The sequence below is a fragment of the Ursus arctos genome, unplaced genomic scaffold, assembly GCF_023065955.2.
Source record: "Ursus arctos isolate Adak ecotype North America unplaced genomic scaffold, UrsArc2.0 scaffold_8, whole genome shotgun sequence".
NCBI lineage: Eukaryota > Metazoa > Chordata > Mammalia > Carnivora > Ursidae > Ursus > Ursus arctos.
The window spans coordinates 43,249,085-43,272,842 of record NW_026623100.1 but is presented as its reverse complement, the minus strand read 5'-3'; the positions used below and the strand labels follow the sequence as shown (position 1 = coordinate 43,272,842).

Genomic DNA, 23,758 nt, shown 5'->3' with positions numbered 1-23,758 from the left:
TGTTCTTCACTGGCACCTCTTGTTTCACAAACTATTTTGACTACAATGAACAAATTGGAGGTGACCTCCAGTTGAGATGAAACCGGAAAGATATAGCCCTTCAAAATTGTATGTGACTACCTCCCACCGCCATCATAGCATGAAGTACCAAGAAAAAGCAGGGGGGTTTATTATGCAAAGGTTAGTTTGTAAGGTTTAGAAGAGGAGAAATAAATCACCTCTTCCTCCTCCAAGCTATACTTGGGCCTCTCTCCAGCTGTCTCAAGCTTCCTCTTCTACCTCTTAATTCCAGATTGTGTTTTGGCAATCAGATTGGACCCCAGAGTTCCTTCCATTTTCTGAATCCACATTTTCAAGATCCTCATCCTTTCTTACTTCAGTTCCCAATCACACATTGGCGTGATGGCTTGGGGTGATTTTCTTGATGTCTGACTACTGCACTCTCGTGGTTCAGCAAAACAGGGTAAGCTCATTCCCCATATAAACATGGAAAATGCTAAGGTGTTTTCAGAGCATGTAAAGTATCTCTCATCAGCATCCATCACTGAGGGAGATGACATTTGCCAACAGAAACCTGTGGTTCGCCCAAAAGAAGAGACTGACCAAGTATACACATATAGCCACATTATAACCAGAATCAGATGTTCTTACCAGACAGGTAAAGAGAGAGAAAAGATCAAACATGAGGAAAGAGAGAACTTTAGGGGAGTTCTTTTCATTTTTACTTTTTAGTGTGTTGGACCCTGAGAAGCATGAAATTAAAACTCGTGAAAAACAGCCTATATCAACTTGCTGTGGTGACTCAAAAGTTGTCGTTTCTCAACTCAACTTTGCTGAAACACTTGATTCATGTTGTTCTTATTTAACCTAATTTGCATTGATTTAATCAGTGCTGGTATGCTTTAAATACATAATAAATTGGGATTCTGCAACTTAGATGACTTAGAATAGCTAAATTTCAATAAAGCTCATTTCAATCTGTTAATGTATACAGTTCTGCCAAGGGGTTTAAAAGCGTAGAAAAGATGCAAACTTGCCACATTAGAGGTGGGAAAGGTTTAAAGATACCATCCAGATGAAATGATTTGCAGGATAATAATGTGAAAAGCAATATATATATATATATATATATATATATATATATATATATACACACACACACACATATTTATCTTAATTACAACCTAGACACATCTTCTACATTTTGAGTAGCATACTTAGAAGAAAACTCACATATAAATGCAGTGAATTTAATTTTATTCTCTTTCCTCCTTGCCAACACTCAACTCTTTTCTGCCTCTCTGTACCAGCTCTACAAATCAAGTGACATCCAAAGTGGGACCTCTTCTTGCCCATTTGGCAGGCTCCATCACCACTTTGCCAAGCCGCCTGCATTAGGAGGATTTTCTTCCTAGCAGCCGTGGGGACTGGGTGGCTTAGACTCACAGTGCTTGCTGAATGGTTGGCCAATGTTTACTCCTGCCTGCCCCCACCTCCCCCACCACCCTTTAGAGTTTATGGCTCAATCAGCCAGCCTGCTGTCAGGAATAATTGTGTTGGCAAGAGGTGAAAACACTTGATGGTGAGATTGTTTGTCTGTTAAAGTGTTCTGCAGCACCTTGCAGGTGCCAGGATGAAAACTGCAGGTGTCCAGTCCAGAGTCTGGAGTAGGAGGCTAGAATGACAACAAGGCAACCGTCAGGAATGGCAAGGGAAGAACACCACTTGGGTGTGGGACAGCAAAAAAACCCATCTGTGGGGTAGTGAGCTGTAAGACCTTGGGTAATGGCCCAATGTCTCTGTACCTCAGTCTCATCGTGTGCAAAATTAAAGGGGTTGATTTTCTAACGTCTCTTCTAGTTCCTAAGACGACATGTGATATCTAGGATGTCTCGCATTTGTTTTTCTTCCAATTAAATAAGACATCTCGGAGATAAATAACCAGGGCAGAGCTCGGATGAATAAAAAATGTAATGATTGATGGCCCTGTTCATAGGACTTTTCCTGAAAAGTACCACCAGTCTTTGGTGACTTTGACTCAACCGTCTGACGCCTTCAGCTTGGATGCTAAGGACCAACCCACTACTTGTCCAAAGCCAATCCAGCCTGGGAGCTTTGGTAATCCGCCTCATTGTTATCAAAGTGAGTACCACCTCAGATAATGCCTACTTACTTTCAATTCCTGGGAGGCAGAGATGATGGGAATTCAAAGAGAGGAGCTGGAGATTCACACTTGATTCCTCCATCACCTCCTTGGGCATCTCTGTCAAGAAGCTAGGCTTGCCCACACTCACTTCCAGAAGGGTTTCCCTCTGCCATTTCTGAGGATTTTTTTTTTTTTTTTTTTAACAAATGACCAACAGGTTCCTGATAATAGCTGTACAGACCCTCTCCAAGCTGGTTGGTTGGAACAAGAGAGAGAGAAAGAGACAGCTCATTATAAGAACCCCATCTACAGATGATTGTGAATGAAAATGATCAGGCAAAGACTTCATACTTAGAAGACACAATTTATCGACAGTCTCAAAGTTTAATTAGGGTTATCTGTATGGAAGGGAGTAGGCTTCATTATAGTTTAAACTACCCCTTCTCTGCTTATTCTCTAGCATATTCTCCTAGAGGGTAACACAGGGTGCTGTAATCACCATATTCAGCATGTTGGGGTCAGCCCTCCTGGGTGTCATACAGCAGAATCTTTCTTTAATTCACCTGGGACCTTATAGACATCTCCGGGGAATGGTCAAGTCCCTGCAGGATCTCAGGCAAGACTCCCTGTACACAGACATACATTTCTGCCACACTGGGTCTCATACCACCAAATCCCGATGGCTTTCCAAACCCACTGGGTTTAGAAACCATTTCCTCATCTACCACTAAAAAGGTCTGGCTGACTGCAGAACTCCAGTGCCTGCAAGGAAAGGGGAAAAAAAATCTTAGCCAAGCCCCCACAATCATTGCTTTACTCTATCTTCTCTCAAGTTGCTTTTCTAAAGCAAAGGACCAAATGTTGATTTCTCTACAGATTCCTACGTGTCCCTTACACGTAGACAGCTTTAAAGGGGGAGGGGGAACATCCCCAAAAGGAAAGGGGGAGAGAACAGAATCTTTCAGTTTCCTGCTTGAAAATATCTTGTCGTTGATGATGCTAGCCCATATCTCCATCCCCTTTCCCACCTTTTTGAAATATGTACAAAAAAGCTGAAAGTGTTTTCCGTTTCATCAAAGAACATATATTACTTTAGTGGCTCGGTAAAATGTTGGTTTTATGCCCACCCCTTTTCAATCTGCCCATGTCTGAGGTGCTCCGGGAAGACGCACAATCGTGAGCAGCTTACGACACTCAGTGAGCAGTAGGTGCCTGTGCAAGCTCGCGCCGCACACTGCCTGGCGGAGGGAAGGAGCCCGGGCGCCGCTCCCCGCTCCCCGCGCCGCCGCCCGCGCCGCCCGCCACCCGCCGCCCGCACTTCCCCGCCGCCCGCAAAGCATGAGCGAGCCCGCTCTCTGCAGCCGCCCCGGGCGCGAATGGCAGGCGGTCTCCGCGGAGTAAAAGGTGGCGCCGGTCAGTGGTCCTTTCCAATGACGGACATTAACCAGACTGTCAAATCCAGGGGAGTCGTGAGCCCCGAGTTTGGAGTTTTTTTCCCCACAACGTCACAGTCCGAACTGCAGAGGGAAAGGACAGCGGCAGGAAGGCGAAGCCCGGCGCCGGCACGTAGTTGGGAAACTTGCGGGTCCTAGAAGTCGCCTCCCCGCCTCACCAGCCGCCCTTGCAGCCCAGAGCCGAGCAGCAAAGTGAGACATTGTGCGCCTGCCAGATCCGCCGGCCGCGGACCGGGGCTGCCTCGGAAACACAGAGGGGTCTTCTCTCGCCCTGCATATAATTAGCCTGCACACAAAGGGAGCAGCTGAATGGAGGTTGTCACTCTCTGGAAAAGGGTGGGTAAGACACTTTTTAATTAAATTCTTTCCCGAAGATTTTTTTTTTCCTCCCTTTTCTTTGCTGCAGCATCTAACATGGACCAAATCACCATCTCTTTGATCTTTCCGTGGCTGTGAACTTTCTATGCTGCCCAGCTTTCTGCATGCTTAGAGGTGAATGTGTGGCTTTGGGGAGGGGGGTCCTTCTTTATTTCAATATATTTATTTGATTTTGCCCTTTTCTCCCCCTCCCCCGCTCCCCCTCCCTTGGAATAAAATATGATGTAGATTTCTGACCGAGCGCTTCCAATGGACATTCTCCAGCCTCTCTGGAAAGATTCTCGCTAATGGATTTCCTGCTGCTCGGTCTCTGTCTATACTGGCTGCTGAGGAGGCCCTCGGGGGTGGTCTTGTGTCTGCTGGGGGCCTGCTTTCAGATGCTGCCCGCCGCCCCCAGCGGGTGCCCGCAGCTGTGCCGGTGCGAGGGGCGGCTGCTGTACTGCGAGGCGCTCAACCTCACCGAGGCGCCCCACAACCTGTCCGGCCTGCTGGGCTTGTCCCTGCGCTACAACAGCCTCTCGGAGCTGCGCGCCGGCCAGTTCACGGGGTTAATGCAGCTCACGTGGCTCTATCTGGATCACAATCACATCTGCTCGGTGCAGGGGGACGCCTTTCAGAAACTGCGCCGAGTTAAGGAACTCACACTGAGTTCCAACCAGATCACCCAACTGGCCAACACCACCTTCCGGCCCATGCCCAACCTGCGCAGCGTGGACCTCTCGTACAACAAGCTGCAGGCGCTGGCGCCCGACCTCTTCCATGGGCTGCGGAAGCTCACCACGCTGCACATGCGATCCAACGCTATCCAGTTCGTGCCGGTGCGCATCTTCCAGGACTGCCGCAGCCTCAAGTTTCTTGACATCGGATACAATCAGCTCAAGAGTCTGGCGCGCAACTCTTTCGCCGGCTTGTTCAAGCTCACCGAGCTGCACCTGGAGCACAACGACTTGGTCAAGGTGAACTTCGCCCACTTCCCGCGCCTCATCTCCCTGCACTCTCTCTGTCTGAAGAGGAACAAGGTGGCCATTGTGGTTAGCTCGCTGGACTGGGTTTGGAATCTGGAGAAAATGGACCTGTCGGGCAACGAGATCGAGTACATGGAGCCCCATGTGTTTGAGACCGTGCCGCACCTGCAGTCTCTGCAGCTGGACTCTAACCGCCTCACCTACATTGAGCCCCGGATCCTCAACTCCTGGAAATCGCTGACGAGCATCACCCTGGCCGGGAACCTATGGGACTGTGGGCGCAACGTGTGCGCCCTCGCCTCATGGCTCAGCAGCTTCCAGGGGCGCTACGATGGCAACTTGCAGTGCGCCAGCCCGGAGTACGCGCAGGGCGAGGACGTCCTAGACGCCGTGTACGCCTTTCACCTGTGCGAGGATGGGGCCGAGCCCACCAGCGGCCACCTGCTCTCAGCTGTCACCAACCACAGTGACCTGGGGCTCCCGGCCAGCCCAGCCACCACGCTCGCTGACGGCGGGGAGGGGCAGCTCGACGGCACCCGCGAGCCAGCTACCGTGGCTCTCCCCGGCGGCGAGCACGCCGAGAACGCCGTGCAGATCCACAAGGTGGTCACAGGCACCATGGCCCTCATCTTCTCCTTCCTCATCGTGGTCCTGGTGCTCTATGTCTCCTGGAAGTGTTTCCCAGCCAGCCTCAGGCAGCTCAGACAGTGCTTTGTCACGCAGCGCAGGAAGCAAAAGCAGAAACAGACCATGCATCAGATGGCTGCCATGTCTGCCCAGGAATACTACGTTGATTACAAACCGAACCACATTGAGGGAGCCCTGGTGATCATCAACGAGTATGGATCCTGTACCTGCCACCAGCAGCCCGCAAGGGAATGCGAGGTGTGATTGTCCCAGTGGCTCTCAACCCGTGCGCTACCAAAAACGCCTGGGCAGCTGGGGCGGCCGGCCAGCGCCAGGCTGGGGTCTCCTTGTCTGTGCTCTGATATGCTCCTTGACTGAAACTGTAAGGGGATATCTCCCAGAGACTTGACATTTTAGCTTTATTGTGTCTTAAAAACAAAAAACGAAATAAAACACAACAAAAACCCCGCCCCACAACCTTCAGGACAGTCTATCTTAAATTTCATACGAGAATTCCTTCCTTCCTTTGAAGATCTGTCCATATTCAGGAATCTGAGAGTGTAAAAAGGTACCAATCATTGATTTTTTTTTTTGTAAACTAAAATGTTTAAAATAAAATAGCATTTACAGTTTTTACAGACTGGTGTAACCTAAATGAATTGTTACCTGTGTTAAAAGAGAAGCAACAGTTAAAATGTCCTTCCCTGTGTATGTGTTTGGGGGGAGTGGGAGGGTGCAGTGGCCAGAGGGAAAATCCAGAAATTCAGGAGCACGGTAGTCAGACTCAATTTGAAATATTAAGAAGGACACATAAAGCTCAGCAGGTTGACTAGACTGGGGGGAAAAGCAAGACCTTTCATATTATTTTTAGGGGAGTGCAGTGCAATCACAGTAGTGCAAGTGAAAGGGGAACTGAGGACTGAGCATCACTGCCTAGCCTTGGAGGCAGAGATCATTACAAACAGCTTTTAAAAGGCAGTGTCAGACAGTTTGTTCTATGAACAAGAAACATTTTTGCACTTAATACAACCATCTTTCAAATGAATTCAAAATCTCACCCCCAAATGCCACTGGCTCATAATTCTCCTATGCCTTTGATTCAGCAGAGTGGTAGCATTTGTGCCCTTTTCTGTACTCTGCCAAGTGAAAGAGAGACCCTCAGCTCCTGTTCACTGAGATCTGACTGAGGGGAAGAAGGGGAAGAAGGCCGACTCCAAAGGTTGGCAGATGAAAGCTGCGCTTTCTGGAGCACATTGCTAAGACTGCGGCGAGCTTAGGCTCTCAGCAGGGATAGCACACTCCTAGTTCCTTTGGGGAACAGTGAGAAAAATCCTACCTCAGGTTGAATGCCTACTGGGTAATGACTGATAGCAGGAGACTTTAGGGGCAGACTTGATACAGAAGCAATGAGGGTGGGGTGGGATAGGGGAAAATCACCATTTGATTCTGTGTTCAGATATTACTGAAATGGGAATAATTTGTTAGCCCGGAATAGAAAAGCTGCCTCTTTTCAGATTGCCCTTTTGTATAATGCCTGCTTTCCCTGTGTTTTACTTTTTTCTGTGTTGGGATCAATGATTGCTTCTTCCCACCCTTCACAGGTTTCCAGGTCCATCATTGAGATTTAGGTTGTTACTGAACTAGAACTAAATTAAAGAGTAGTAGCAGTTGGTGGGTGCGGGGAAGGGAAAGAGGGAGGAGTACTGTGTGTTGGATGGGAGGGGTCCTTCACTCACTAACACTTTAAGCAAATGTATGATGGAAATAAATGGAGATGGAGAGCAGATGGTGAATACTGAACCAATACCCATGGCCAGAAGTCTTTTTCAAACTCAGGTGCTCACCCTTCTGAAAGATCCTACAACCTGGCATCTATCTTTTCTTTTCTTTTCTTTTCTTTTCTTTTCTTTTCTTTTCTTTTCTTTTCTTTTCTTTTCCTTTTTCTTTTTTTTAAGAGAGACATTCAAATAATAGGAGAGGGAAGGGGAAAACACACACACCCCACTATCTCCCAAATTCAAATGCCTCTAGCCACCTACCTAAAAAGGAAAAATCGGCTGTCTGAAATGCAGAATGTCATCACCAGGAGGTTTACTTAGGCTGAGGACTGGTAGTAGGTTTCTCTTCCACCTATGGAGAAACCCATTTGCCTAATAATACTGCATGTTAAGGGGCCCTTTCAAGAGAAATACTTTGCAAATGTCTCTAAGATGTTAAACCTTGAGAGCAGAGTTTAACATTTCTCTCTCTCTCTCTCTCTCTCTCTCTCTCACACACACACACACACACACACACACACGCACGCACACACATGCACCCCAGCTCATTTTTCCTGACCAGAAAACTTCATCTTCTTTGTTCCTAATTAAAACATGACGTTATGACATACACCGTGCTCATATCACCTATTTAGGCAGGAAGAGATGTGCTTTACTTGATAACTTTGAGAAGGTTTTGGATTCAGCCTGTGAATGATAATTCAGTGCTGCCGTTTTAAATAGCATTATCACTCAGGGGGCAGGGGCAGTAGGAACGAGGTTGGCTTAGGGGTGTGCCATCTGTAATTAAACTCCAATAATGAGATCTCCTCTAGAAGACAACATACCCTTTTTTGGAAAAAAAAAATTCCCAAATTGTGGCAATTGAAGGAAAGTTCCTTGGATTCCATTGATTTAATCTCACAGGAAGGCTACTGGAATCCAGTACCAAAGGCTACTTCTAGCTTGGTGCATTAAGGACTGTGTTGGTGTACTTATAAGGAAAGCTTCCAGAAGCAAATCCTTTCTGGTAGACATGAGAACCACAGGACCCCTTACCCCCAGAAATATAGATAATTGGAGACTGTAGAGTTTATCTCCTATACCCAAGACCTCTTTTTTTCATTCTTCTTTTTTCAGTGTGGTCATGAGAGAAAGCCAGAGAATAACTGTGCTTTGTTTTATGCTGCTGGTACACCCCCGCCCTCACCAAATGATTACATATCACATATGCAGAACCTAAGTCTCCGTACATCTAATGAAAGATCATTGTAAAGAGGAACCTGCAATCCAGTTAACTGGAGCGCAAATGCTGGCCATAGAAAACTTGTTCTTACTTTGTGTGTCTGTGTATCTCTGCATTGTGTGTCTTTGTAGCAAATATGTTTTCTACACCAACAGGAATGTAGCTCACACCTTTTGATGCTCATGCACGTCTTGCTTTCCAGAAGGACAGGAGGCGGGGAAAGGCAAGAATGAGGGAAATCAGTAGTTCTAACTAAGGTTTTATGACACTGGAAATCTTTTCTTTCACCAATCAATTAATCTTTAAGCTTCAAGAAACTTGCTCTGACCCCTCTAAGCAAACTACTGAGCATTTAAAAGAGAATCTAATTTTTAAAGGTGTAGCACCTTTTTTTATGTGTTCTCCCCACAGAGGGTGCTAGCATCATTATCCTGTGCTATCTGAAAAGAATTTAAGGCCACAATTCAAGTCTCTTCCTGGGCATTGTGATGGATTAACCCCCCATCTGCAGTACCTTCCCGGATGATTAAAGTTCAGCCATGGCATAGAGGTTTTTCGAATATTTATATAGAAAAAAGTCCTTTCCGATGACAAATGACACTCTCACACCAGTCTTAGCCCCGGTAGTTTTTTAGGTTGTGCCAGAGGGAACAGGTTAAATAATACCCATCCTTTGGCCTTCATTTAGAGAAAAAGCAGCCCCTGATGCTCAGACTCCAGCCATGATGGTTGAGAACGCCAGTCACAAGCACAACCCACGCTCCCAAGACTGCAAGTTGCCATCACAAAGAAAAGATGATTCCAGTAAAAGGAAACCTTTTTTAAGATCTGTTTTTTATATTCTCCCAAGCTCCTCAAAGTATGAGAGTGCCTTACCTTTCCTCCCTGACTGCAGGAAGGCAGACATGTGGTATGACTTAGCATCAACAACACATTTATGACTATGTGTAAGTAATCAGAGGGGCAAACGCCACTTGTTATTCCTCTCCAGTTTCATAGGCAACTGTGCACAGATCATGGGAGGGTTCAGGGGCCGCCTGTGTTTTGGGGTTACGTTAATCAACTTGTCATCAAGTTTGGTGCCTAGTCTATCTGGCATAGCCACACAGAAGGGGACACTGGTGGGTCACATATTCGGGTAAAATAAAAGGCATCAGATACCTCTCTCACAGAGAACATTATCAAAAGACCAGAATGCATATATTTTTTTGGAGAATAGGTATTATAATGTTTCACAGTAGTCAAAATAGGCATCAATTATCTCCTCTAGATAGGCCATTATGTTGGTTGATTTGGGTTTTGTCATCAATGGAATGACAAATAACAAGGAGTTCACAGGAATATGACTATTAAACAGGTGTCTGAAATATATTTTAAGATAAGTTTAGGGACATGCACACACATTTTACATACATAATACAGATACAACCATACACACATGCATATAGTGCTATATTCATATAACCACATATGAAGCCACACACACAATTACATTACATAACTACTTTCCAGCATTAATTACCCTCCTACGTTCTTCCTCCATGATCAAATTGTTACTCAAGAAAGGATGAAATCAATCACAAATAAAGTGTGAAGGTGGCTGATGGTATTTTCAGGCATCAGTTAATGAACTGATAGATGCGTTGCAGACTGGGGGAACTTTCGAGCTCCTCATGCTCTAGGAGAGCGTAAGCCTGCTACCTACTGGTAAGAGCCAGCAAATGACAATGCACTCTTTGGAGAGTACCTTCCTAACTAATGAGTTCCATCTCAAGGTTAGGAAACATATTTCTCATTAAAAATATTATACTCTGATTTTTTTCCAGCAGCAAAATTCTTAACTTGTGACTGGGCACCATCTTCTGGCCTTCCTCAGTAGACCCAGTTTCTGAAGGTCTTTGGTGTTTTGCTCACAGGCTAAGTCCTGGCCACTATATCCTCAAGGTTTAGTCAGAGATACAAATGAGATGGAGGGAATAAAATGTATTGAGTATGGTAGCTTTTCCTAGATTTTAATATTGAGAGATACAGGAGGAACCTGAGGTGTAGAGACATTCAGTGCTCTGTGGGAAATCACCCAGCTCGTAAAGGGGAGCACTGGTATTCAGGTCCGGTGGCCTTTTCACTATACCCTATTTCTTGGTTCCTTGAACAGTTGCCCCCTCCACCGCTCCACCCAGCAAAGCCTTGGACGAGCCTGGGCACAGGGCACACGGTCACATGTTCTTGTTGGATGAGGTAGACACAATGTTTGCATGTAGGAATTTTCACAATGACCTCACTTGCCGTGGCCTCTATTAGCCAGCTCTGCAGGACTCTGCCAACAGAGGGTACCTCTCATACACTTCCAGAAAGAGAACTGTCCAGTTAATCATCCAGTCCAACCTCTATCCAGAGGATTTTAGACCCAGAGAGAATAAGGTATAGGCATCCATCCATATATTTTTGTTGAGGATGTGTTCACCTTTCTTTCTTGGTCATTAAAAGGACTATGTCTCTATGGTTATCAACCAGGGGCAGATCTCACTCAACAAATGCTAATGTCTGGAAACTTTTTTTTTTTTTTTTTTTTCATGCATGGTGGTGGGGCCTACTGCCATCTAGTGGGTAGAGGTCACGCGTCCTGCTGCACATCCTACAATGACGAAGAAAGCCCCCTCACAATTAATGATTTGTTCCAAACTGACAAGAGTGCTGACGTTAAGAATCTCAGCTCCATGGTACAAAGTAAGGAGGTTGTCTAAACCAACATATTATGCTCTAGCTTTGCTTGGAGTAGCCTTTCTGATGAGTTAAGTTCACCCAGATCTATCCTCTTTTAATCCTCCTCTCTTTTGCCAGAAAACTGAAAGTCTAAATTAAAAACCCTCAGGTTGGTTGCTAATCAGCAAGAGGACCTGTAGTTAGCACATGCTTCTCAGAGAACATATGGCAAAACTTAAATTAACTGGGACAAAACTTGTCAGAACCCTCAATTGACCCACTTTTTCTTAGCAATACCTCATTTAAGAAACAGAAAAAAAAAATCAAGTTAACCGTGGATATTTACTTAACAAGAAGGAAAATGAGAAACATGATATTCCTTCCAGAAGGTGCTCTGAAGTCTGAACAAATTCAGCCGACCTGCCCGTACCTTCTCCTTCTCCAACCAAGCTCGGAATGTTTCTGAGGTGGGAATGGGTTTCCCTATTAAAAAAAAAAAATCAATGTCCTCTGTCTAGTAAGTAGGGTGGACATATTCTTAATCAGGGAAATGATCACAGACCTTAGAAACAGGATGGTCTAGAGATGCAGGCATCACAAACTGAAATGCATTTGGGGGCCAGGCAAAGCAACACAGGTAAATGAAGTTATAGGCATATGACATTATGAGGGAATTGAAGAGTTCCCTTAAAAACAAGGCAATTCACACTTGACGGGCCCTGGTTAATCACAGCATTTCTGCAGGCCAGGTCAAGCGACTGCTCTCGAAGTTCAGGGTCCAGAACTCAGGAGCTGTGCTCTTTAAACCTGGTGTTGTTACTCACATGCCCTGGGCTCATCTGGTGATCATCTTACTGTGCTAAGCCTCTGTCTCTTTGCCTTGAGGTGGATTCATCCAGGTATTCGCTAAGAACCCTTCCAGTTCTGGGCTTCTAGGCTACCACATTCCCCAACATAAAACATGAAACAAAAGTTGCTCTCAAGCTTGTGTCACTTAATCAGAAAATGAAAATTCCCCCAAACTCCCATTTCCCAGATATTTTGATTCAGCAGGCTTGCCTACATATGAATGGGAAAAGGTAGATAAAAAAATCACAGAGACAAGGGCTTCAGAGAGGAGGTGGGGATGCTGGAAAACAGATGAGAAAGCACAAGCATGTGTGGGTGGGAAAATAGGGTTTTCAGAATGTGCAGTAAGAGATAAAAGGAAATCCTAGCAAGGACTCGCTCACACTCACCCACACGTGAGACCAGAGGCATAGGGATGTACTCTGAAGCAGGCCCAATAAAAAAAAAAAAAAAGATGATGAATGCCACTGGGTAGGGGTGGGGTGAAGTGGGGTGGCGTGGGGGCGGGTAGGGAAGAAGCACAGAAAAATATTTGTACAGGACTCCTAAAATAACTTACTATATTATATGCAGTTATAATGAATGTTGGAGTTCAGAGCCCTTTTCTAACAAGGAAAGAGGCGGGAGGGAAAGAAGGAGAGAAGGGAATAAAGTAAAGGCCAGGTGAGCAGAGGTGGGGGAGGGGAGTGAGGGGAGAAAGAGAGCAAGAGGGAATTATATTGCTCAAATAATGATCCTAAGTAGCTGTAATGTACCAACTCATCTCCTTAGTCATTTCTTTATGCTGGTCTACACATTGACTATTCTCTTCTTCCTAATGTAATGTGGGGAAGCCATTTCTCCCCTACTTGATGAGAAAAAATAAGTCACTGCCTAGCTGTGTCCTCCTTTCTCTTGCGCAGCCAGGAGAAAGCTGCACACTGGAATCACCAGGGAGCTTGAATGAACTCAGATGCCTTGGGTCCCTCCCCAAGAGATTCTGATTTAATTGATCTGCAGTGTGGCTTTGGTGAGGAGATTTTTTAAAGCTTCCCAGGTGATTCCAAAGTTCAGCCAAGGTTGACAAGCACCAAGCTAGACAGTCACAAGACTCACAACAGGTGCAGCCCAGTGACCGACCCTACCCACAGGTCTGACTGCAGCTCCACACACGGTAGCTGGGGGCGGGGCTGGACAGGGTCAATGCCCAGGGAGGAGTCCATGCCTGACTCCACCTGGTGGGGCTGATGTTAGGAGGAAGATGTGTAAGCATAGATGGGCTTGTAATTTGTCCCGGAGCACTCCACAATTTACAAAGTGCCATTTATAATTAATTATTTTATTTGCTTACTTCCCCCAACAATCTCACAAGGCAGATACAAACATGTCCTGTTTTTTGTTTTGTTTTAAGACAAGAAGACTCCAATGGGAAGAGGTTAAGTCGCTTGCACAAGGTCAAGGCTACTGCTAGGCCTGACACCCAGAATCGCCTCTTCTAAATTCTGTACCCTTCCCCTTCCAACGCTTCCCTTTCGTTCCCTGATTATCAGTCAGTAAGTCTTCCAGGAAGAGTCCTGGAGAACATAATTGCACGCATGCTTCTGCAACCACTTCTCGTACTGGAGTCTGGCAATGATAAGGTTTGGCATCATAGTCGCACCACTGCCCCTTTGGTGTCCCCACCCCTGCCCCATGCCTGACATTCTTTTCTTTGCCCTAGGAGCCTCTATGATCCCTCAGAGACATCCAAATAGATGCCAACAACTCTTTCCAAATACCCCAACACTAGAAGTTCCCTTTCCACTCGACCCCTGCTGTCTACTCCTTTGCTACCAACTATTTACAGAATGTGAAAACTAAGTCCCAGTAGAAATTTGATGGGTGGATGGATGGTGATAATTGTGTGCGTGCGTGTGCACATGCTTAAAAATAGGATCTTTGGGGGCAATAACAAAGAAATTGTTCCAATGCTAGAACTTCAGGTACTAAAGCCACTGGGTGATGTATATTTGGACAAGAGATCCTCCCTTGTTCCCCTCCAATGAAACAACACAGACCATCGCTCATGTTGTAGGACCAGATCTGCCAATAGTTTAAGGGCTTAAAATAAAGCCAGGATAAAGATTGAATCTTGCAGCATACTTTATCTCCTTAAAACAGTGTTTTCTTTAAAAATCATGTATTATTAGGTGTTCACCATCAGTGTGTTTATCTTCAGTGAAGAATTCTCAGTATTGCAAACTACGTGTGGCAGGGACCGCTATCTCAGAGATACTGTAGGCAGCCCTGGAGAAAAGGGAGAAGGCTCAGTCAGTGGCACATGAGAGCTGCATTAATCTGCCACAGAAAGGTCCGAAAACGTCAAGTTATACACAATTAATGGAACAGTGCAACAATGTGTCCCCAAATGGCCAAGGCAATCCTGTCACTTGTCTCTCAGCTGCAGAACAACCACGTACTGTATGATTTTGTCTCTCTGTCTTTGCTCCACAGTGATTGCATTTGTGGTAAAATCCATATTCCCCTGCAATTGAGTGTGTGTGTGTGAGTGTGTGTGTGTGTGTGTGTGTGTGTGTGTGTGTGTTTTATTCTAAAAATAATGGTCCTTTTTGGAATTCAGCCTCTCTCCTTTGCTTGCCGTCCAGGTCATTTTTATCTGAGTTTCTCATATTGATCCTATTTTGCACTCTATTTCAAAAATCATAAAGGTACAAAAAGAAAAGAATAAACATGCTCTAGGGGAAAAGAGTCTTGAGAAACCACACTGTAACTGAGATGGAACTAAAGGTAACATATCACTCAGATTTTTAAATTCTAACTATATTGGTCAACTCATTCAATCAAAGGAGCACCATGTTCCTTGTTTAGTGATTAAGTAAATATATATTGAGTGAACAACAGAACAATTTAACTTGAAGAAGGGGCCTTAGCAAGAGGACTGTGCTAGGAGTTTAGACCCACCAAACGCACCATGAATGTGTGCAGAAGAGACCTCCACTTCATCCTGTTCCATATATAGGAAAGGCGACCACCCCCCTGGGAAGTGCTTATTAAATGTTGTCCTTACTAGGTGCCTGGCAACCTGCTACACCCTTAACTAACATCTTCTCAGTTAAATCCTGAAATAAACCTTCACCCCTCCTTGTCCAGAGAAGTATTAATATCCTCATTTTACAGATGGATAAACTGAGGTTTAGAGAGGGTCGATGACTTGCCCAAGGTCACTTACCATAGCAGGGCGTGTCAAGCACTTGATTCTGGACACAAAATGCTTTGGGTTCAAATTCGACTGAGTTTAGCAAGTTACTTAACCTTTCTGATCCTCAGTTCCTTCATCTAGAAAATGGAAATAGGATTATTATGGGAATTAAGTAAATTCGTATCGAGAATTAAATGAGTTATTCTTTGTAAAGTGCTTAGAACAGTGCCTGGTAGGTGCTAGATAAGGATTGTTTTGTTTTCTGTGTGTGTAGGTTTTTTTTTTTTTGTTTTTTTTTTTGCTTTATATTATTTTATACTGTTAATAAAAGATAAAGAAAACAAGGTGACATGGCCAGGGAGGACTGTTATACTCCAAAGCCATGCTACCCACTTTTTCTTCTGTGATAAGATGATATATAAAAATATGAGTTCCTGAAAGCATTGGATTTGAAAGGAAAAGATAAGGAGGCAGAAGATGGAGTCCGAAAGCCTTCTTTCATAGCTTTGCAACTGGCTCAGGCCTTGGCCTCTAGACTCATGTTTGACTTTGTTCTGGTTGTGAACTGGCTTCGCTTTACCACTGGGGTTAGGCAGCCTGGTGAACATACCCGCCTCTGCAAGATGTGCGTGCCCCTCTGTGTACCCGTGCAGGCGTGGTAACATCTTCCAGTTCCTACAGGAGCTGAAGGCCGAGGGCCCCCATTGTTCTTAGGAGTCTTTGACGATACAGCAAAACTCATTTCTACATCAGAGCTATTTGTTCTGTATACTCAATTCCGGAAGGTGGAAAGCTACTACACAGCTTGCAATTGTTATCCAGCTCCCCAACTCTTATTCAATACCAGCAATATTAAATCATACTGGCCCCCGGGACACTAAGCATACATCTTCAGCGGTAACAGATTTGCTGGTGTTTATTTAAAGATGTTTTTTCTCTGTGTACTAACAGCTACAGTTTGCTGTTGCTCAAGCAAATATAACGAAAGGAGACACATCGGAGGTGGACTCTCTCTTCGGGGAGAGGAGCTCATGTGCCAAGAGGCTGAATGTAAGTTCAGTTTTGATCACTGGCTGCTGGCCCCGGGGAAAGTCCGTGCTACCTGTCCAGGCCTTTCTTTTCGCAAGGGTAGTAGTGATTTTTTTTTGGCTTTCCTTTTAGTTGTTCCATTTCGTTAAGGAGAGGGAGGAAAGTAGGAGTCGTCTCCAATACATTCTCCTTTCCTGTTGCTTGTCAGCAGGTGAAACTGTGAATTCATCAGACGTCCCCCCCTCCTCCCCAAGGAAAGGTTCCACCCTTCTTAGAGACCTACTCTGTCACTGACACAGCCTAGGTTTGGTCCGAGGGGGTGTGCTATCTTGTACCTTGGGAATTTATACCGAGAGGTGACTCTGTTCTAAACCACTGCCTGCCTGTTGCTTGTGTTTCATTCACAGAATGGTTCAAGAATGCTCTGCCCCTGCTTTGGACAGGCATATTGGGGATACTTTGGCCAAAGTGAAACCCCAACACATGAATCTATGTTCCCAAGGAAAGGGATAGCTACTGGGAAACTGAGGACCACCTTCTGTTTGCTGACTTGTTTTCTTTCTTCTCATCTCCCTCCCTCCCTGCCAGTCTCCCTTCCTTCCTTCCCTTCCTTCTTCTTTTCCTTCTCCACATTCACTTCTTTCTTTTCCATCTTCTTCTTCTGTTTTTGTTTTTTTTTAAACTGAATTCATAGTTATGAGTTACACTATGCATTCCCAATGGGGGCAATATTGACCCAAGGTGGTAAAGACTGGTTCTTGAGAGGGTTAAAAAAATCCTACCTGTATTTATAGAACACAGGTGTGTATATCATACAGAGAACATAAACAGATACACGATATGCATGTGGTATTAAAATTTCAGAGAGGGCAACAGGGAAAAAAATGTGTAAAAAATCTCTTTAGTGGAAGATAATGAAAAAAAAAGTTTAAGAAACACTGAGACAGACAATGATTAATGTGGGGAAGAGACAACAGTAAAAGGTTAAAGCATTTTGGCGGGTCACCATTTGAAGACTTTGAGACGGTCAAAGGAGGTCTGGGTTCTTTGACAGTAAAAACTAGAAATCAGCAATTATTTGAACAGCAGCATTTAATTTGGGGAAGTTGGTCTTATCAGCCCCTCCTGCACTCAACACCTCCCAGAGTTATCTTTATTTGGAGGCTTTATAATATATTAGGGGGAAAAAATGGGTATGGAATTAACAGAATCCTGGGCCTGGCTCTACCATTCACTGACGTAGATAAATCACCATATTTTCTGAACTTCAATTCCCTTGTCTATAAAATTCAGAAAATAATCCATGCTCAGCCTGTTTCACCAGGATCTGGTAAGGATTAAAGGAGATAATGTAAGTAACAACTTCAAACGTTTTGAGGTACTATGCAAAGATAAAAGCAGTGGACAGAGGAGAGGGGTGGTGACATGTGGGTGGCCACCCACACAGCGTGACTTTAGAGGGCCACGTTTCAAACTCTCCTCCAGAGACACCAACATGCCTGCTAGTCACTGCTCTGCATTACATCCCTCCTGACTCCTCTGTCCAGAGCCTATGCAGCAGGGAGGCAACTACACTGTTTACTCCTTGAGGGACGGGCCCTCGTTTTCCTTGACCGTGTCCCTCCTCATGTGGCACAGAGTCTGACAAAATGGCCTTTGGGCAGGTCATTTGTTTCCCCTCTGTGAACCTTGGTGTCTACACCAATGGTGTCTACATTTGGTTACCGTGCAGGTTTTTGGGAAGAGTGTCAGGGATCATGTGTGTTGTCTGCACCACATGCTGGCAGATAGTGAATTCTCAAGTACTGTTCGTTCCCACTCTATGTCACCGACATACAGTTACACATGGGGTTTATGCAAATAGACTTGGGGAGGACTGAAAGGCATTAGGAACAACTAGTTTCTGTAAATGGATTCTGAACAGTGGTTATACGAGGTTAATTTAAAGAGGACATTACCTTAGTAATTGTAAAAATTTTCTCCATAGAGGGGAAGCCTGGGGTATAAATTAGCAACTATAATAAGCAGGCAGAAGGAGAGACAACACCTTCTCTATTAAAATCAGCTGGAATACTTAAGAAGGAGGTTACAAAGATCCCTGTCACAGTGGTGCTCCAAGACTTGTCTCAGGGGATTTCCTTTTGTGTGTGTGTGCGCGTGTGTTTCTATACAATGGTTCTTCCCAGATCTGTCAACAGATTGAATCCCCAGTCCTCTTTTTCTGAGCGTGCCTCTCCTCAGCAGCATAAACCTGCTCCATCTCCGGAGAGCTTAGATTGAGACTTCCGCTAGAAGGTGGAGGCGAAGTCCACCCTGGTTCAGTTCTAATCACTTCCTGCCTCCTATGACTGGCATCAAAAGAGCACGTGCTGCTTCTCCCAGCCCTCATGCACAGGCCACATGCATGGTCCCGTATCTGCGGGCTGGGGAGACTCAGGGTTCCTGGACCCCAGGCCAAGCAGCCCTGAACTGCAGAAAATTCCAGCAACACATTCAGCAGCCAGCAGCCTGCTGGGCTCTGCCGGTTCACCCAGGGCTACCAACCCTGAAGAACTGGGATGAAAGCAGATGGGAAAGAGGGAAAGGGTCTGTTTGTGTTTTTATTTTTTACCAGGCTCAGCTCTTTGGGAAAAAGAAAAGAAGAATCGTGCTCGGAGCTGGTGCCCTGCCAAGCTCCCTCCCCTCCCTTGCTGGTCCAAGCACTCCACCGTCTGTGCAGACGGCATAACAGCAATTTCTCGAAACAGTGAAAAGTCTGGACCAGTCCAGAGCCTGTGGATTCCTTATATCTGTTTGGTGGCATTTTAGGGCTTTTATTTTTTCACCTTAATTCTTTTAAAAACTGCCAGCTTTTTGAAGCACATCTGTTATCAACAGCTTCTGTTTGTAAAATGAGACTGAGGTATCCTCTCTAGAGAAATTTCTGAATCTTCTCTGTAGTTCAGTGCTTCCACTGACAGTTTGGCTCACAGAGTACGACTGTGGTAAATATTACAGAATGTTAATAAAAATGAGATAAAACACCTAGGGATCTTTTTTCCCCCAAATTTTGCTTTGCTTACTACTAAAGTTTATCTTGACAGAAAATTTACTTCTCTGATCCACATCATTTCCCAAAGCAATTTTCCAACAGCAAACATAAATTTCTGGGGATCGCTAAGAGGTTTTCAATCCCTATGCTAAGGAGGCCACGAGGTTTCAACTATTTGTCTCACCTTCAGGTAAATACCCCTCATTCCTGACCCTGTCACGGGGGTACCCTGGGCAACAACTAGGGGCAAAAGCCTGAAGAGGGGCTTGTAGGTTTCCAATGTAAACAGGTGTGGTGGAGGAGATGCTTTGAGTATCAAGATTGAATCCTGAGAAGGTGATTAAGTCATTAACTAAGAAAATAATTGCCGAAACCCACACAGCAGTGTTCTCAAATGGGCTGATGCATTAAGTAAATGCAATGAATGCCTTTATGGTGCACTGAACTTTGACCCGGTTAACACAGATTACATTTATACCTTATCAAAGGTGTGAGTTGAGCATACATCACAAGATAGAATTTGTGCCCTTCTTTAAGCAGCATTTGTGCCATCTTCAGCCTTCAGGACTCTGGGGATCAGTCTCCTCCTCCTTCTCCACTCCCTCCTCCTCCTCCGCATTACTTTCAGGTACACAGATGCAGTACCACTGGAGTGGGTTTTCACTGTGTACACCATGAGTCTCCTTCGCAATGCTGTTCACAAAAAAGTAGAATTCGGTCTCTGGACCTTACTAGACGGAATCACCTAAAATAATATAGGTGACAGCAATTTATAAGTTGTAAGCTTTGGTGAAAACATAAGGCACTGTTAGGGGGTCTTCCTGGTTTGTCTGAACCAGTCCGAACCAGTCCACAGGGGACTGAAGTCGTTTCTGTCTTCCTCCCTATGCCCCTGCCTTCTCTCTCCTCTCCTTCCTCTTCTACCTTTTCAAATTTTCACCATGATGTAACGTCCAATTCAAATTCTAAAGACATCTCTGAAGCCTTTCCCAAGGGCTTCAGCTCACTGTGGTCCTTCCTCTTGCCACCAGAAGGTGTTAGAACACTCATTGACCTTAGCACCCACGTTTGCCGGTGGGGACTGCCCCAGGATATCTTCTTTTCATTGTGTATATTAAGTTACTTATGTACCAGGCATACATTTCTTCCCTTATGCACCATTCTTGGTCAGGGGACAACTCACCTGCATCAGTTCCTTTCAGTTAGTTTCTAGGCAACATCAGTGAAGCAAACACAGCAAGACATGGCCCTGCTCTCAAAGAGTTTACAGACCAATAGCACAGGTACCACGTCCACACATATGATGACGACCAAAGGCAGAAAAGGATGCATACTGCAGCACAGGCATACAAAAGTCCTCTGAGGACACAGCAAAAAGGAAGGGCTTTCTAGATTCAGGGAAATGGGGAGAGGGCTTGAAAAAGGAGGTGAACTATGTACTCGGTATAGGTAGGTGGGTGGGATTTGACAGGCAGAATGGAAAGAGTCTCTCAAGAGAACAATACACAACATGCAATAGCACAGAGGCAGACAAGTGAACGGGAAGCATTAGCCAAATGCACTGGCAAGGTGCTCAACAGCCTGTCATGATTTGATTTGTTATAAGTAGATACTTAATCAGCAAAACAATCTAGGATGCAATTTTGTAATGTTGTGATGTTCCATTTCAATAAGGAACGTACCCTATTTAAAAACAGGATGGGTTAGTGAGAAAACAACTAAGGACTCTTCTATTCTTCCTTTCTACTAATTGTTAGAAGGAGAAGAGAGTGCAAGGGAGTGTTTTCTAAGGCCTCCTGAGGGGAGGTTTTGCACAATCAAGTCGTCTCATAGGTTATTAAAGAGAAGGAAGTACTTGAAAGGGGTCACCTGGCAGCATTGTACCATTTAAAGTTAGGCCTCCCTAACTCTCTAATAAGACAGCTCATTATTTTTCACTCAATTGTTAATTCTCTACTCTCGTCTCCTAAAAAAAAAAAAAAAAAAACACCAGAATTCTTTATTTTTTATTTTTTTAAGATTTCATTTATTTATTTGACAGAGCACAAGCAGGGGGAGCAGCAGACAGAGGGAGAGGGAGAAGCAGGCCTACCAATGAGCAGGGAGCCCTACCATGCAGGACTCAATCCCAGGACCCACGATCATGACCTGAGCCGAAGGCAGACGCTTAACCAACTGAGCCACCCAGGTGCCCCAGAACTCTTTATGAAGACATTAAAATCATGGAACGAGGGTAGTCCCACTGAATTTACAACGCCCCTTGCTATGACTGCTGTGGAAGCAGGAAGGCAGAATGTGTTGTCATGAATAAAATTATTCTGCTCACACTAACTGTGCCATGGGCAGGGAAACTGAGATAATGCAAGCACAAATACCTGGCATGATGCCTGGAATCAATCACTCCACGGTTATTAATGGCCCACCATTTTTCCTCCCCTACCTTGTCCCCTTCTCTTTCGTTCTTAATCCTTCCTTTCCCTCCCCTCTCCTTTGCCTTCCCTCTTCTGTTCTTTCTTCTCACTAAATATTCAGCATATGCAGTGGCTAGAGAAATGGCTAGCTGCTTCTCCAGCTCTAAGAGGGCACAAGGACACAGTTCCCAGCTTCCCCCAGCTGCAGCGGAGGGGGTGGTCAAGGGGACCACCTGTCATCATCTGCTGTAACTTGCGCCATTCCCATGGCGCAATTAATGCCATAAAAGTGAGTACTTCCCTAGCCTATCAAACAATATTCAGTGAAAACAACTCAAATACTTACAAGTTTCACTTCTCAGATTACATTTGTAAGGTTATTCCCTTTGCCAAGTCTATCTCATACTTGCTCTTTGATTCTTTATGCCCACAGACACTAATGTACACTCCTTAGACAATGACTTCTTAAAACCCTTTAAGGACACATTTCAGTAATTTCACCCCTACTCTCAAGCTCTCCTGCTTAAAGCTAACCTGTGTATTTCAGATTAAAACCATTTGTAAGATGCTTATTCCTGCTCTCTCTCATCCTTTATATGCCCAAAGACTGATTTGGAAGATCACTTAGGCTTGATTCCCATAGGTTCAGAAGCTACCCTTATTATGAGCTCCAATGACTTCACTTCCAGAAGTGAATCACTTAATAGTCTTGCATCCAACATGCTGGATGGACTTAGTCTTTGAATTTCTGATGAGCTCATAACCCTGGCCTGAGCCTTAACAAAGTACTGTCTTAACAATGCAGATCCCGCGCAAGCACCCAGGGACATTTCTGAATATAGCTTGTGTATAACTAATCTCTGGTCACCCTGGGGATCCCACATCCCTTCAGATCAATGGAGCCAAGAGGCAGCATTTCAGCTAATAGCCAACAGCATTTTACGGCTCTCTTGAGAAGGCAAAGAGAAGTGACGGTACTTCCATGCAGCATAACAAAGGGAACCCTTTCAAGAGGGAAAATCAACTTCGCCAAAGGAAATAAACAACATTTGGTGTTCACCGGATGCCTTTCAGATATATATGAGAATCCTTTGCCAATAGCCAATAAAAAACTTGCTCTCTGTTTCAAAGGGTAAAAGATAAAAGAAAGGGAGAAGGTCAGCACGAAATTATGCAAGACCCAGGGTTAGGTACTCCACTGGTAGGTGAAGTAACCCTGCCCTGAAATATTTTATCCGAATGTATGCATCCCTGCAGGGCTCAAATCAAGGGCAGGTCGTTATGTTTTGGTTGTGTTACCTAAGGCTCTAGAACTTAAGGTGATATGTATACCCCCACCTACACGCTGACCTCCCCAGGGTGCTGGGTAGATGACTGAGCAGCAGAAAGTCGCAGTGGACAAGGCTCTTCACTGCAGGCGAAGACCTAGGACTATCCCCAGTGCTGCCTCTAACACGGCTGGGTATCTCTGAGCAGTGAAAAAACCTGGTACTTCCAGCTTCCTGGAGCACAGACTGGTGCCAGTGATCATAACCCACGATTTGTTTTGTACTTTAGAGTTACAAAGTGCTGCAGCTAGCACATATGATCCCATTTGATCAGCTCAGCAAAGATGTGAAGAGAGGAAAAGAAAACAAATATTGTTTGAAATCATACAAGGAGACAGGTCCTAATCTTGGCATTTATAGATCCTTATGTCATTTACTCCTTATAGCAACACCACTTAGGGAGGTATTGTTGAATTGGTGAGAAAACTGAGGTGTAGAGAGGGTAAGTAACGCCCAATACCCAGAGCTAATGCCGTTCTTCTATTCCAAATCTAACAAACGTCTCCACTGTAGAACGGGAACAGGTAGAAAAGAAAGCTTGATCCCTACCTTAAAGTGGAACCACCTCGCATTTTCTTCAGGTGGCCGCTCAGGAGGTCTGGTCATGACAGAAGTCTCAGGGCATTGACCACGATATCTCATTTGGGCAAAGAAAA

The 23,758-nt window shown here is 44.9% G+C and overlaps 2 protein-coding genes across 5 annotated transcripts in view; one reads left to right on the top strand and one right to left on the bottom strand.

The window, feature by feature from the left end:
• The window catches only part of CTNNA2 (catenin alpha 2), a 953,020-nt gene that overhangs the window by 355,303 nt on the left and 573,959 nt on the right, over window positions 1-23,758 (bottom strand). The window lies entirely within an intron of this gene.
• Window positions 4,223-6,039, top strand: LRRTM1 (leucine rich repeat transmembrane neuronal 1). Its single transcript, XM_026481877.4, has one exon. It carries the CDS (start codon window positions 4,266-4,268, stop codon window positions 5,832-5,834), a length of 1,569 nt encoding a protein of 522 aa, XP_026337662.1. The 5' UTR covers window positions 4,223-4,265; the 3' UTR covers window positions 5,835-6,039.